Source organism: Pholis gunnellus (genome assembly GCF_910591455.1).
Source record: "Pholis gunnellus genome assembly, chromosome: 17".
NCBI lineage: Eukaryota > Metazoa > Chordata > Actinopteri > Perciformes > Pholidae > Pholis > Pholis gunnellus.
Genome location: NC_136544.1, coordinates 12740359 through 12757694, shown reverse-complemented (window position 1 = coordinate 12757694; position 17336 = coordinate 12740359). Strand labels below are relative to the sequence as shown.

The following is a 17336-nucleotide window of genomic DNA, read 5'->3' as shown; positions in this document are numbered from 1 at the left end:
AGACGACCACGCAGCACTGTGCACAACATGCACACAAATACACACACAAAACCACATCACATATGACTTTAAAAAGGACCAAAATGTATCTATCTGCAGCACTCGGGGCCTGGCTACTCAGTGGACAGAAAGAGAAAGAGGCTGGTCCGTCCTGGAGTTAGTTGAGGACACAGGAACCCAAAGGTGATATATGTAATTCTCAGATTCAAATTTTAGGTCAGCCACTTGATCATCGTCCACAAGATCCAGCTCCAGTACTGTCACCCAGGGTATCATCAAATTCTAGCCAATAAGTTGGGGAAAAGCCACATGGGAAAAGATGGATTTAAAATGATTTACCAGCTGTGCCTACAAGCAGCCAATCACACACTGTTGCTATATTACATGTGTACTCAATAATAAAGTAAAAAAAGTAAAAAGTGAAGTTAGGCTTCAGAATTACGCCTCCATCTGCATTTGTTCTTCAACAGCCTTACATAAATTGGGATTTCAGCTGTGATACAAAGCTCCTTATTCAATGCCACAAGAACCCTTTAAAGTTGGAGGGAAAATCTGACTGGGTGCCCATTTTGTTTCAAGCTCGTCAAGAGGGTTTCCACAGTAGTTCCCATCAATCTGACGCCAGCCCTGCAATTCACTCTGTCAGAGTCATCTCCGGGCCGACAGGCCTCACAATTTGTTAAGACTTATGGCGCTTTACAGCAAAGCTCTTTTTAATCAGATGAGCAGGGTTAGCTAATTGATTGTGCTCTGTTTAACAGCTGCTGATTTCCACAGTGGAGTCATTAATGGAAATGATGATGTAGGGAGATGTTGGCCACATAGAGTGCATGTGTGTGTGTGTGTGTGTGTGTGTGTGTGTGACTGTTACCTCAGTGTACATCAATGACCAGATGAAATGCTCTTTCATACTGAAGCAATAATGGGCTTTCATCTTCTAATTCAATTTTAATTAACTTTTCTCTGATGGCCTGTTGTGTTGAGTAAGCACATGAATTAATTTCTTTTTCACATGCAGCTGACGTGGCTATCGGATTCGTTGCCTGTGTAAGTTGTTGCATGTGTGTGTTGTGTGTGTGTGTGTGTGTGTGTGTCCGTCTGTGAGATAGTGAGGGACAGTGAGGCTGGGGGCAGGCTTGTTGCCTCAACACATAACTGCAGTGTCTGGTAGAGACTTTAGAGCCATAAACACAAATGCTCGTGGGTGTGTGAACACACCTGATACACACACACACACTCACTGCATGCTCCAGTGGCCATGCGATTACAGCGTGGTGATGGGGGTTCGTGCCGTTATGTCATTACCCGGCAATTAATGGCGCGTCAAGTTAATTACAAATGAACAAGCATGGCAATGATACAATGACTAGGGTGTGTAAGTATGTACAGTGTGTGAGTGTGTGTCTGTAAAGGTGAGTTACAGTTTCTGGCAAAAGGGCACCCTTTCCAATAGCTCCATTAAATTGTGGAATGAACACATGACAAGACGATGCAGTCCAAAAGGAGAAAACATGAAGTCACTTCACAAGAGAAATGATTTTAACTTTATCTCTCAACCATAGTGTCTGGCATACTGTCTTACAAAACACAGATGCAAAGAAAAACCCAAGTATATAATAAAACAAAACAAAAAAACGTTTTTATATAATGTTATTATGTAATGTTCATTTCTCAAACAGGATTTCCATGAGGAACCCAGTTTCTGTAATCAAAGTAGGGGATTAGAGAAACCCCATTTTTCCAGCTCGAGGTCTCCTGGTGAAAACTGATTTGTGTAAACATGTATACCAGGTTTCTTATCAGCTTTCTGCATGAACACATGTGCATGACAAAGAACTAAGCTAGGGCATGCAAGATATTTGATTACATGCAACAATGCATCCTCGGATTTTGAACTATTTAATTCAAAAACTGGAACAAAGTAGCCTCTAGAAGTCCTAATAAGTGAGCTTCCACCGATTAACCTGGTTTCTTGTGCGCATGTAAATGCATTGAAATGTGGGGGTCAATCTGACGTTGATGTGGTTTAGCTCACTTAGCTAGTAAATAAAAATAACATGAATGAAAACCGTTGCCCTGTACGCCACATCTTTAGATTTCATGACGAAAATGTCAATTATCTGCAAAAAACCTGCGTGGGAGTCCATCACAAGCAATCTAACGTCACAGAGTTGAATCTATTTTGCAGCAAATAAATTCACTGTCCGTTCATTAATTGCTGTCATAAATGTAAACAGCTTATCTCCCTTCGCACTGTCACGATGTTTCGATGAATGTGTTTACATTTGTGCTCTTGAGTGGGTGTCATCAGACCAACAGCTCTGTTTCCAAACAAATAAACAAATAAATATGTTTTTGATCACATTAGAATCTATTTTTAATTTATTACACTGATTACTTAGATGAGACCCCTGTCACCTATGCACATATTAATAAATGTTTGTATTGTATGTTTGTCCATGATTTTTAACAGTTCATCTGTGTATATGTATGCATAAACTCCTTGTATCTGTGTGCAAACATGTTAAATGTTCTGGCCGTGCGTGCCACTATGCGTCTGTGCGCACATGTTTGCGTGTGCCGCCCATCTTCCAACGCTGACCTTGCGTACGTAGCTGACAGCGTCCTCTTCGGTGTACACCTCGGCGCTGACCCCTCCCCTGCGGCGCCGGGCCTTGACGACAGGGTTGGGCGGTGGGGGAGAAACCTCGTCATCGTGTGAGTCCGACTGGCTGTTAGATTTCTGGCGTGCCATGATCTGCTTGCATTCTTCCTGTGAAAAGAAGAGGAGAGAACAAGATTGTTAGAGAGGGACGAGCATAGAGAGCGGCACACAGAGAGGGAGAGAAGAAAATCAAGTTCAAGTATAAATAGCAGATGGTCCATCAAACCAGTGGCCCCTGTTGACAAACTCAATAAATGAGAAGAAAAAAGGTGCATATGTAGGAAAATAAAATCAACTACTATTGCAGCTTCAGTCAAGACAAACCTGTCTCTGAACACCCTTTCTGACGTCAAGTGTCATGTGGATTCTTAAGCGGGTCAGACAGTGCCTGTCCTAGTCCTGAGCGCACGCTGTCTGGACATCTGGCTGCTATGGTATGAAGTGAAAGGCATCAAATATTAATATCTGCAGGCCTGAACACGCAGAGAGAAGAAGGCTCAGCGAGGTGCTCTCCTCCTCTCAGATAATCAACAAACAAAAGCCAATAAAGACCAAAAACCAAAGATGAAAGGGGCGACTCGGTGTCTCTGACTGCCTGTTGCTTCAACTGCTGCAGGTGATGAATTATTGATTGCGCACTTGATTAACACATTAGCATGAGTACACAAGAAGACCCATGCAGGCTTGTTATTGTGTGTGAGTGCTGTGAGACGAGGGCAGTGGGATAACAGTTTGTGCAAAGGTAGCCAACATCCACTGCTTTGTGAGTTTCCACTAACAATGACTAGTGTGTGTGTGTGTGTGTGTGTGTGCACCTGCTGGCACAGTGTGTTTATCCCTTTATTTGAGTGCATTGGGGTGTCTAATAGCACAGCGGGGAATGAGTTGGCAGCAGTATTATTCACCATCGCATGTTTTGGTACGGTAACAATCTCATCTGTTGGCTGGTTCGCTGCATTGCTGCTGGGTAGTCAGAAATAAACAAAGGTGTCTCAGAGGGACAGGACTCCAGGCAGGCAAATAGCAAGAGGTGGCACTCTCACACCGCAGTACAGAAAACACCACACCGACAGAAATAACCAGAAGAAAGAGAGAGAGAGAGAGAAAGAGAGAGAGAGAGAGAGAGAGAGAGAGATGATGTAAAGGTGGAGGAAGGCAGGCGGCTGGGTGATCCGTCTCTCTAGTGGTCTCTCCTGCTCCATCACGTGAGCAAGCTGGGTTTCTCGTTTTGGTTTAATCGAGAGACACTCATTGAAAAATTGTCAATTAATTGCTTCAACAAAAAATGTGTCAGCACGGCCAAATATGTTCAGGTTCAATCTTCTAAATAGCAAAGATTTGTTGCTTTTCTCTTAACTCTACGATAGTAAACTGAATGTCTGAGTTCACACTGCTGGTCGAACAAAACAAGCCATTTCAATAAACACTTGGGGCTTAAACAAATTGTGATGGCCATTTTTCATTGTTTTACAGACCGGAACCACAGCAGATTGCTCGATAATGAAAAATAAGCATCAGTTGCAGATAATAAGATAATTTAAATCTATCAATAAAACAATTTACTTTGGTTTTAATTAATTTATGATTCAAGTTCATTTGGGTTGTGCTGAGACAATAAACAATGTAAAAAGCTTAAAGCAGTTTGTATTCTATCACCTTTCATTCATAATTGATTATTGATCATTAACTAAGGACAGCAATCAATTAAGGAAATTTCTTGCTCACACCACAAAGAGCAAATGCAGACAAAAGACGCAAAGCAGACACTTTTTGCGTTCGGCTTTTGTGGCCCCACTGAGTTCACACCACCATCTACATTTTTGTTGTATAATTCAAGAACCACCATTTTCTTTGAAACACAGCGAGGCAACTTTTTTTTTTCCCCCTCTGCAAACTGGAGAGGGGAGAAGAAAAGAAGAAGACCTGGAGCAGCTGGCAGCAAGGTGATTACTGAGTGCCTTGAGCAGGGAGCAGAAATGGCTGCTGCTTCACTCTGCTCATACACTGACAGGGAGGTGAAGACCGAGACAGCGAGGAAGAGTAAGACAACAGAGTGACAGAGAGCTCGCAAAGACGACAGAAACAAAGAGAACCACAGCGAGAGATGGAGAGGAGAGGCGGCAGCGAGGGGGTGACCTGAAAACTGAGACAAACAAAACTGTCGAATCCAGATCTTCCAGCACTTCTCTCTTTCTTAACGATCATCCCAGCGGCATAATGTAATAAGGACGGAGAGCAGTACTACAGCAATGCTATAATGATACACATCAGAAGCCTCTTAGACACTTCAGCTTGCACTTTCACTCAATTCTTTGAGTTGCTATCCTTTCATCTCATTATCATTCTGTCTCTCTCCATTTCACTGCGTTTCTCTGTTTGACTTTGTGTCCCTCCTGCTAATTACATCCTGAGGTTACTGTGACGCTTTGCTCGCTGTCTGTGTAAAACGGTGTGATGATGCAGATCACACGCGCGCACTTCTTGCTTACGCAGAGTCACTGCCTGAGGGAACGCGGCCAGCGGGAGGAGAAGACGAGGAGAGGTAGAGCCGGAGAGCGGCATCAAGACGCGATCTCACAAACACATGCAAAGACGGACTGCGGGGGGGGGAAGAGAGCTCACACACTTCAGCTTAATCAAGGTCTGCAATCAGGTAACACACTACTATCGCTTAAGACAGCGAGGGCAAAGCCATTACAAACACAACGCTTCCCTTTCTTTCAAGCAGTTCCGATACATGCATTAAAAAAAAACTCACTGTTAACACACACACTCACTCAAACTAGCTGGTGCCAAGCATCTTTACCTTGCAATGAAACTTCACATGCATCGACAACAAACACAGTGTTGTACACCACTTGCTCCCGCCTCTATGAGATTACACAGGTTAGCTCCAGTAGGCTAACTACAGGCAATGTTTCTTAGCAGAGGTATTTACCATGGCATGGAGGGCCCCTGGCCAGGCGTGCTGTTTGTCCCCTCGGCCTGTCAGGCGCACCAGGCATCAAGTCAAAGTGTGAGTGTGTCAAAGTGTGCATGGGAATCAACACGCCCGGATCCCCAGCTCATACACACCTGACACACATGTCACACCCCAGCAGCAGCAGCAGCATCTTGCCATACTAGCACAGCGACCGCTATGTGTACGTCTTGTGTGTCAGGTTAGAGAGTGTGTGTGTGTGTGTGTGTGTGTGTGTGTGTGTGTGTGTGTGTGTGTGTGTGTGCGAGTAATCAGAGATTAATCCAAGTGTGTGTGTGAGAGAGAGTGAGAGAGTGGCGAAATGTCTGCAATCCCCACGACAGAACAGCTGAAGAACAAGACTACTGATGAAAACACTGATCACAGCAAAAAGCCTGTTTCTCCATCGCTCCTGCGCAACTCTGTGTCCCTGCTTTCCAGCTCTCTCACTCCCTTTCTCTCCCTCTCTCTCTCACGCTCTCTCCCTCTCTCTCACGCACACACTCACAATCAGCTGGCTCCTCCCCCCCCCCCCCCCCCCCCCCCCCGTCACTATGACGACCGGGTACTGTGTGAGCATCCTGAATAGTTGGCGGTGAGTCTGAGCTGGAAGCAACGGTGGCTCAAACACCTGCATTCACACCCGTTCTGACGCCTGTCGACAGATTGTCTCTCCCTCACTTGTCCCGTCTTCAGGGATTCACAGAATCGTCACTCCCCTCAATACAGACTTCTGTTCTGACCAAATGGCGTGTGCCAATGGCTCCAAACATTCCCACTGGGATACATCATCGTCCCCCTGTGTGCCAGACACTGTTCTGTACCATGCAGTGTCTTCCTCACTCCTTGCTGTTCTTAAGCCCCGCCCGCACGCTTTCCTCTTGGGTCAGAGGGTCACGCTGCATCAAGTGAGGACTTTGTGTTTGGCTCCAACAAGTCCTCATACTGTTCTGGCCCCAGGGCTCAAACACAGGGACACAACAGCAGCACGGCAGCGTGACCTCTGATGTCTCATATGTGTAAATGCATACACAGTGCAGAGGAGGCTTCTTTAGACCACGGCGAGCTGAGAGCAGCTGCAATGTGTCTTCAGCAGCAGCAGAGGAAAACTTTTTCACACAGGCAAGGCAGTTTGAGGCAGCGCCATTTATCATTTCCAGGGCTATGCACAGTAGCAAAGCAAAACACATCTGCAGTTGAGCTTTTTTTTTTTTGCAACAGTTTTGCCTTTTTGCTATACTATATTAGTGTAATTTCTATGTCAGCCTCTCTATCCCTCCCTCTCTCCTCCTGCTCTCCCTGCGTCATCATCAGCGGCTGGATGCCAGAAAGAGAGACAGAGAGAGAGAGAGGACAGGAGAGGAGACAGAGGACACAGGCGAAAGCAGGACACAGAAGCTCTGTAAAAAGTGGGCTTTGCACACAGTTGCACACAGTGACGTGTGGGTGGGAGTTGAAAGCAAAGAATGGACACACAGACAAAAGATGACACACATGCAATTACAGCCACGCTCGCTTAAATCAAAAGTCACTGTTATTACACCATTATTCCAATTTTCACTCATTTATGGGCGTCATATTTAAATGGGACTCTCCTGTTTTGTTCATTCCCTGAGCCAATTTGCACCACGCAGATATGAACAAAAGTTGCAACTAACTCTCATCCTAATAGCTATGACTAACCAATATGAATCAGCCCTCCACCCATCGTGAACCTAGCATAGAAGCTCAGTGGGCTCGCAGCACAAATACATCAAAATATCTATTCTTCCATGAAAATCATTTCTGATGTTAGTTAGAAAAAACGGAAGCATACATAAGCCGTTACCTTAGGTAGCCCTAATCCAGTGACGGAGACAGTTTCACTCTGCAATGCCAGAGCTGAAAGCATGCAAGTGAACCAAAAACAACAAGGTGCCACACACACACACACACACCCACACACACACACACACACACACACACACAGTTAATGAAGCATGGAGAGCTGATCTACCAGTGGAGCTAACAGTCTACTCATCACTCTGTTCCACACCATTACAGCACCACAATGGACAGAAAGTTCGCTGCTGTATTCGGAATGGGTGTGTGTGTGTGTGTGTGTGTGTGTGTGTGTGTGTGTGTGTGTGCAGTGCTGGCCCTCCTAGCTATGAAATAATGTTCACTCTCTATATGGCTCCAACACACACACACGCACACAAAGACTTGTCTTATCTGTATCCTAATATTAACTCTCCATTTCTGACATTTTTCTAATCTTAACCCTCAAATGTAACTGCTGAAACCATTTACAAACGGTAAACAAAGTCTGAATTCCAAATTAAACTTGTGGGAACTGCTCTTTCCATCCCCAAGTAATTATGATTAAACTGTTGGTACACTATGACAGCAGCTACAGAGAGCTGACAGCCAAAGACTCACAGCAGGAGCGAGACTGAAACCCTGCTCCTTACTTCACATCTACAGCTTTCTCATGCTTGCAGCAGGATGTTAGTGGGAGTTCTTTCGGTATTGAGGGTTCACTGTTATTTTCAGTAAATCTATAAGATAAGATCTATCGAGATTGCACCATGCCGGTAAAAATTTGATTTGAGCTGAAACTCCATTGCTGTGTCGATTACTCAACTGACAGCAAATAAATCTGCAACAACTTTGCAAATAAATCAATCAATCATACAAGTAATTTATTTTGCTGGCTTCTCAAGTGTGAATCTTTGCTAGTTTCCTTTGTCTAAAATATTGAACATAATACCTTTGGGTTGTTGGATTGTTGGATGGACAAAGCAAACATTTGAATACGTCAGCTTGGGTTTAGAGAAACTATTTTCTAGCATTTTATAGAAAATACCAAAAAAAAACGATTGATCAAGAAATGAATCCTCTGATGTATCGATAATGGAAATGATTGTTAGTTGCAGCCTTAGAATGTCTTATGCAATCTACTAGTAAAATCAAATGCAGCTGCCTGCTTTACCAATGCTCTGTCTAGATGTAACATTTGTTCACTTTTGTGGAGTTTCTCTACTTGTCTTCTTAGCTGTCTCTGACTTGCCCTTTACATCTTAGTGCTGTACACCTGACACCTATTCTGTTTCTCTCACACCAACCACAGATGAGTTGGGGAGGGAGGAGGGATGCAACGGGCAGATGAGAGAGGACAAAGAAGGACCACCAGGGAAATAGGGGCAGGGGGTCCGATTTACCTGAAGGGGGCCCCCAGGGTGGAGGTTTAGGCCTGGGTCACTGCGTGCACCCCAGGATGATTTGACAAAATACTCCGCTCCCATAGCGGTGGTGATGAGTGAACACAGAGGCTGGAGACACTAATCACACTGTGCTACAAAACGTATGTATGGGACATACACCTATAGAACAGTACTGCTAATATGCTGTTGGCATACACATCACTGGCTCACATAGATTGATCTAAATAGTCATAGAGCCGAACAAGAGGAAGACTGGGACAACATAAAATAAACAAAAGAAAAAGTTGATAGGGGAGATAATTCAATGCAACATCTAATTCTGCTCTAAAATTCTCTCAGTGGACTCAGCAAACAACCAAACCCTCCTGACAAATTGTCAATCAGAGGCCTTTGAAGGGACTGGGTTGGATTTGTTATGATAGGTCCTGGTGACAGCTGAATGGCTGGCAGCTTCTCGTCTTACAGGGGGACGGCGAGACAGCGGCTGATTGACTGATAGACTGACAGACAGAGAGTGAGGAACTCCCATAATGCAATGTGATGGGATCTTTCACAAGCGGAGCTGATGCAGCGCGGTTCCCATTTGTTTGACTCGGCATGCGTTCTTGATGTTGTGGGAACATCATTGTTGTGGGATCAATGCAACGCTTGCCCGTAGAGGTGTGGAGACACAAAGAAAGAGCTTTCTCGATGCTGTTCTGTTATTTCTTTAAAACAACCGTAGCTAGTTACAAAGTGCTTAAGGCAGTCACGACATAAGAAAAATACCATGAATAGTAAATGAAAAAATAAGAATAAAAAGTATAGTTATTTAGTCAACAACAGAGAAATAATTGAAAGCTATCTTGATAATTAATTAATTCTTTAAGTATATTTTTTGCTGTTCTTTGTCTTATGCAATGGTAAATTGAATATCTTTGAGTTTTGGTCAGACAAAACAAGCAAAGAATGAATTGGTAATGAGGATAACAATTATTTGCAAACTACAAAGATATATTGCATGTCAATAAGAATAGAGCTTTTAGTATTTAGCTCATGAATTTAAAGCTGTATACAATAAAGTCCTGTTTATATGTATTCTACCGGCAATGAATGGGTTTTAGAAAGTTTGAGTTACATGGTCAACAAAGGACATGCTAGATGACAGAGGAGAAGGCCTACAGAGGAAGAAAAGAGAAAGGAGAAAGGTGAAATATGTAAACTATAAAAACAGGATACAAGTGGATGAGAAAAGAAACTTGAATGTACATAACTGCTGAAGAAAGAGAGGGTGAATGAAAAGATGAAGAGCAAGACGGATAATAGAGAAACTGTAAAAAGCCTGGCGTGAATCATGAGACCCAAACATATGACAGCCCTGTGAGCGTAAAGAATACAAGGGGCATTGATAACACACGCCAACACACAACCACAAACAGATACACACACACACACACACACACACACTCAAAAGATGGAGAGTAGAGGATCTTCTGTGGATAAATGGCCGGACAAAGCCAGCGACGGCGGTCCAGAGGCGCCAGAAAACACCGTAGAACACTGACGAGTCAATGGGTCAATGAAACATCTGCAGTGGCAGCTGCCCACTTGATATACTGAGGGACACATCCACACTCACACATTCAGTCCTTAGCACTTTTAGCTGATGCTGCCTGTTGGACAAATACGTAATGATGCAGTCTGATGAGAAAAAGTCACCATACCTTCTTATGCACATGATCGCGGCCAAAGGGACTGCAACAATAAACCCTGTGTATTAGAAATTCAGTCTCTGCTCATCACTGTTTCAATATCTCTGCTGTTCAGGAGAGACAACAAACTTTTGTATGAAAAAGAATCAAACTTAAGTGCCTAGTTAAAGATATCCCACTGTAAACTGAACAGCTTTGCCGTGAACTTTCAGTAAATAGCAGCGACAAACACACGAGTTCAGAGAGAGTCCTCAGATAGTCCTGTCAGAATACTTTTTTGTGGAATTATTGTCTTTTTACACTGTCGTGTGCCAAAAATGAAGGTTCACTCCTCAGAAAATTACACACTGAGCTGAGCTGATAAGAGATGGAGAGATGAGAACACCCATCTGAAGCTGCTGATGTAGCGATCAAAGGCATCATTACCATGCATAAATAGGCAGGATGAAAGGGAGCGAGGCGCCTGTTATTTTCCCATTCACTATTTCAGCTGAGTACCAAAGACATGTCATTATATCGGAACAAAAGTTAAAAACAAACTAGTCAGACTGATGATTAAGCGTGTCATCAAGTTTGTGTGTGTGTGTGTGTATGTGTGTGTGTGTGTGTGTGTGTGCGCGTGTGTGTGTGTGTGTGTGTGTGAGTTAGTGCACGAGTAGTGGAGAGACACCAAATAGAGAAGACAAAGAAAAGGAGGAAGACAGACGGGGAAAAAAAAACATCACAGAACAAAACCTTGAGAGCGGATGATGAAGGAACTTAGTGAAAGAGAAAAGATTTTCCAGATAAGACTGTGAATGCCGTATGAAATGGATCCTGTGCAGATATGAAATGAGGTTAACTTAGGTCTGGCAAACGGGGAGAAAGAGCTGATCTAATTGGCACACACACAAATAAAAAAAACCTGAACACATGAGGGAGAGATGGATTAAACTTTGTGAATAAAGGGGCTCATTCAACACTGGATAGACTACAGTCTATCTATCCTCCCCTGTTGCCTAGGTTACCGCCTGTACTGGGCGACGAGTGAAAAAAGTAAGAGAAAGGCAGACAACATAGAAGGTGAAGCACAGGAGAAGATGTGATGACAAAAGAGTACTTTCTGTTTCTTTGTGTTGAGAACAAGAGCGTCCTGCTCTGAAGGATCCAACACCTTGATCCAACAAAACTTTCAATCTTGTTTGGTATTTTAAAAATGGTCTTCCTCTACTGGCAGCTTGTTTGTCCAAAGTATTTCAAGATTGAGATAAATGTGTTGAGCAATGGAACACTGATCAAACTTAATAACAATACAAGGTAGAAAATGAAATCCAGATTAAATGGACATGAACCAAAATATTGTCCTAAAAGTCAACCTGCGCCAGAGGAAAGGAGAACAATAAGCCTCTGAAATAACTGGGACACCACAAAAGCATAAAGCATGGCCTGTTTAAATTCCACGAATGACTGACCTCACAACACAAGTACAGATTTAGAAGGCTTGACTGGAACAGTGTTGGGCAACTGTGGGCCTCAGAGGGCTGAAACCTGCAGTTTTTGGTTTATTCTAACCACTTGTATACACCAGGTGATTTCACCCGACCACCATTCAACAACATAACTGTTCAAGGCCTGCTCCTTAAGCAATACAGTACATCCTTACTTCCTTAAAATATGCTAAATACTAAATGACCACCGAGACGCACTGTGATCCGACCACTGGCCGAGGTGGTCAGGGACACATTTGACCACATATCTTTTGTCGTCTATTGTGTCCTGATGTATCACCCGACAAGGTTGTAACAGGAAAAATACATCATCTCTGTTTATTCCTCCTTTTTCTCATCTCAAATCGCATACACTGGCTTTGTCCATGACGTCTGAAAATGTTGAAAAGCCTACAGAGAAAGATTAGGAGTGCGTCAAACATCTTAGCCAATTTGGTTTGACTGGAACACAACAAGGAAAAGACCGACTTCTTCTTCATATAACTTTATAACTCTATATGTTAGTGATATAGGCACGTGAAGTGCACTGCTGCCTACCGCCGGTTAAAAACAACAACACATTTAGGCTTTTGCAATCAGAAGTGATGTCAGTGTTTATTTGCATATAGAGGAGGGATGTGAGATCCATGTGGCATTCTTATGTCAGGTGTGAGCTGACGCACACTCGGATCACCAAAGACGCATGTTAATGCCAGGTGTAAACAAGGTCATAGTGCCATTATGTAAATGTACACACACACACACACACGTACACACACACTTCCTATGTGCAAGATGACAGCCTCACAGCGAGAATCAGGTGTAATTTAAGAAAAACACTGCACTAGTGTATGATGTGTCGTCCATATGAGACCTTTTGATACTGGGGCACTTTTTCCTGCTGCAAAACTACAAACCTCATTTCCTCTGGATAATCAAAATGCTATTTCCTGTCATGTCAACAGAAATATTAAGTGGAGCTGTTAGTTTCGCAATCAAGGAAGCAGTCAGATTATAGTTGTTGTTGTTTTTTAAATGACAGTGTTTGGTGTTTGATGTTTGCTGCGTCCGACACATTTGGCCAGCACAAGGGGAGATTGAGGAGTGAAAACTAAAATGAGAATAGAAAAACCATCGGAGGACACTATAATCAGAGCCCACAGGTGGATGCTGATTAAATGCTACACTTAACCAATAGCAGTGACGATAGTAGCAAGCATGATTGCGCAGCGCACGGCAGCTTAAACGCATTAACCTTTTGCTCACGGTGAGACGGACATGTGATGCAGAGAGTGGAGCATGTCCCATGTAATACTGTTTTTCCACCAATAACACGTGTATTTATCCTTCATGCAGATTGCACTGGTGCCTCTGGACACCGGAGCACAGTTTCAGGAAAAATAACATCTTTTTTTGATGCTTTGATGCTCATTTGTTATTGAGCTGGAATACACAGTTAGCAAGTGTGCAGTATGTCATTTTACAGCATGAATCACTCGCAACGTGCTACAGTATGCTTCTGCTGAGCTCTGTCACCAGCCATTAGTATGCATGCTGCCTCACTATGCAGCATTACAGCCACTAACAGCAGCAGAAGCTCCGCTATCAGTGCTGTGCTCACATAGCTCTGTCAGGACCACTGCTCCAGATTCCGGTAGCAGACTGATGCAAACACAAGTGTGTATGACAAAGAGGACTACCTGACCTTGATCTTAAACTTTCTGTAGGCTCTGTCCTGAAAACCTAGACTTAAATATGTTGTAGGCGCAAACTGTTGTGGAATATAAGTGTTCGATTGGTCTGTCTGGATAAATAAATACCAGGGTGATACATAAATAAATAAATAGAATTCATCAAAAAGGCAAAGCATCACTTGCATAAACATGATCAAATCAGATGACTCTCACACGCTAACACATGCACATGACTGCAGCAAGGATGGAGAACTATCCTCCAGGCATCAGGATGGTGAACGTCAGCCCTGCTACATCTGATGTTGCTTGACAATCGCTTCTCTTGTTGGAGACTTCTTTCCACAGCCACAACTCTCATCAGGCCAACATCGACAGCCTACAGCTACATCTCATACACCTTTATGACCTACTTGTGCAAGGGTGCAAGAATAGAGCCCATTGTTTGAACAGAGAAATCATATGATCCACTCATGAGCAAACTACTGTCTCTGCTTGATCAAAGACAAGCGTTGGGAAAGATCATCTATTTAGTCTAAATAGAGACAACTTAACTTGCATATTCGGGACAATAACAATTGACCTGTATCTCCTTTGAAACTTCATAAAAAGCTAAAAAAAAAGAAATAATGAAAATCTTAGCACTCTTATATATTAAATCATCAGTATGGTATGCCTGCAAGAAGATTCCAAGATATGTAGCTCAAATACCTAATAAATACAGCAGGAGTCTGTGAAGAAACTTTAATATAAAAAAGCATTTTGCCACTGTAGAGGTGCCAGTCGGTGCCAACACATTTGCCTAAAAGAGACAGACGCAAAACACACTCTGAGCAGTCACACTGTTTGTGGGCCACAGGGAATGTGCCACAGAAGTAAGTGTTCTAACCTTTTTTCTAGTCGTGATCTTTCTTTTCCCTCATCTCGCAGAAAGCCTTTTTCTACTCTCTAGCTATTATCTTTAAATGAATGTGTCACCTCTTTTTCCTCCCCGCTCACGGGACAGACAGACAGGCAGCACAAGCAGTCCTATTCCCCGAGCCTGCAAACAGGACACTGGCCTTTTATGGATGCTCCTCTCACATTCCCTAATGGATTCTCCTATTATAGGATAACAAAAAATGGAAGCTCTATTATAACAGTTTGAGTACAGTCTGCCTTTTTAACACAGAAACTAGCTGGGATGTTCTCTGTCCGCTTATATATGATGGCGTTACAAATTCCAGTTGAAGCAATGCAATGCAATAAACAAATAAAACAATGTTTGTGCACCTGTAATACCAACACACTGTGCATGTATTACACATTGTGAGTAACTAAAAATACCTGGGAATCAGCAACCGGCACTCACTGTAATGAACATCCATGTAATTTATCATATTCAGGTTAAAAGTAGATTATAATTAACAACTTCAAACTCACCACACAAGATTTCAGGCAACACAGAGCCCGAAATTACAGAAAGAGGTACCTAGGCTGAGAAAACTAAATCCTACTAAACTTTGTTATCACCAACCTTCTCCAGCTTGTCAAAATGCTCCCGCAGGAACTTCATAGGACGCTCAGGCTTAGCGATGCAAAGGTTCACAATGCACTCTTTGAGGATCTGCTGGATGTTGTGCTTCTGCACGAAGATTTCACAGCCCTTCAAGCTCTCGTCTTCTTCCAGAGTGGAGGAGGAGGTGGCCATCTTATCTTTTTATCTCTGTGGCAGTGGGAGAAAACAGGGTGGACCATGAGAGGAGGGGAGGGAAAGCTCCATAGAGAAAGTGGTAGAACGGGGGCAAAGGAGGGGCAAAGTGTAGCGCATACAGAATGATACGGGGAAAGTAGAAAAGAGAATGGGGGCGCAATATAGTCGCGGGAAGGAGGCGAGTGGACATTTCACATCTTGCTGCTTCTTGTCAAGGACCTCCAGACATGAACTATTGTCAGTTGGCAATACCCTTAGCATGACATGAGAGTGCACGATGAAGGTAATAGTAGTGTATAACTTTCTTAGTTAAATAAAAAAGATAATTTTGTAAACAGGGTTGGGCAATATGACGACCATTAGACAATATGAATTGGTCACCTGTAAACTGAGAATGTGTCATTGTGTTTATACCATGGTAGCATGGTTGTATTTGGTTCTCATGTTGTTATTAAAGTGTATCCCTGGATGCATAACTAATGCATGAACATGTATTGTATGTATGTATGAAGTGTGAACGTTTTACTGTGACACTGGTTATTTGTGAAAGTTAACACTTCAGCGGGTGAAATTATATGATGGTGTATGATAACTGCCAACAACAGCTATGATTATGTCAAACTACAGTTATGTCAAATAACATAGTAGCATGTCTCTCATAACAAGCCAGGAAGCTGAGCAGGTGTAGCTAACTGTTAACTACCCTGCATCACTTCCTCATATGGAAATCACATCTATCATGTGTTTTTTTCAATGCATAATAAAACTAATTCAGGTATGCATTCAGGTCATGGCATCTATACCAAGTTGTCTTCACAGCAAACAGCAAAACAGTGCCACCACATAACAATGTCTCCATGCATACTGTGGAGCTGGTGATGAAACTGAGCACCTGTTCAGTTGCAGTCAATAGACAGCTAGCCCCGCTAGCTTTTGCTAACATTACAATGACAACCAAACCACAACGAAGGGGATGTACTGCGACGTAAACGCCATGAAGGGCCTGATCTTAGCCGCTATTATGTGCTCATAAAAACCCGATCTAGTCGGTGCTCTCGCTGGTGTCCCTACCGTTATTTCTGGAGGATGCTCACAGAGAAAACACCTCGCTGGTGGTGGGAGACTGGTGAGGAAGGCTACCGTTGGTTAGCCGGGATGCTGCTGCTGCTGCTGCTCTTGCGTCTCTCTGATAACTCGGCTCGCTCTGCGTCAATCCCGATGACGTCAATCTGTCATGCCCTCGACCGCAGCGGCGCTCTCTCGAGGCCGGCGGCAGCGAGCCCGGGCCAGCCCCTCTGCAGGTAAAGCATCTTTAAAAAGAAACCCCCGCTTCTGCAAGACTGGAAAAGGTTTTATCTGTAAATATTGAAGACTGTGGGATGAGTACCGCCATTTAGAGAGAAACCCGGAACGTCTTTGGTGCAGGTTCAAAGTCAGAGCCTTTTTTACCAAAATGGTAACATCAAATGGAAATGTTTTCTATTTTATTATACATCCCAGCACTCTTTTCACTATGTATTCTTATTAACAATACTAGTATGACATGCATAGGCATATGTTTGAATGTGTGTACATAATAAATATGCGTTTAATATGTTATATAGTTATAATTCAGCTTTGTTGTCATTGTTTACTATTTGCAACTTATAACTGAGTCAAATTCCTTGAAGGTGTGCACATAGACTACTTGGCCATTAAAGCTGATTCGGATTGTAATATTTCATTCATTCAACTGTTACATTGTATTTTTCCAAGATGAATTAAGTATGGTTTGGTTATTTTTTTTGTTTTTTAAATCCGCCTTAATATGAAATGTGCATTGTGCTATAGTGCAATGATATTGCACATGAGCGCAGTCAACATGTTGAGTCAAGAAACACTGAAATGAGCCAATCAAATCAATCATGTGTATTTTTAGGGGTTTCTGATTCACACTTATTTGAATGTAAATAGACCCGACAAATG

At 43.0% G+C, this 17336-nt stretch overlaps 1 protein-coding gene across 1 annotated transcript in view; it reads right to left on the bottom strand.

The window, feature by feature from the left end:
* prkar1b (protein kinase, cAMP-dependent, regulatory, type I, beta) overlaps positions 1-15371 on the bottom strand; it is a gene marked incomplete at its 3' end in the record, with an annotated part of 56634 nt that extends 41263 nt beyond the window's left edge. Inside the window, exons 1-2 of the mRNA XM_079178120.1 lie at positions 15195-15371; positions 2603-2773 (exon numbers count right to left, since the gene is read on the bottom strand). Of these exons, the coding sequence (XP_079034246.1) occupies positions 2603-2773; positions 15195-15368 (345 nt within the window). The 5' untranslated portion in view covers positions 15369-15371. The remainder of the gene's footprint in view (positions 1-2602; positions 2774-15194) is intronic.
* Positions 15372-17336: the final 1965 nt, after the last annotated feature.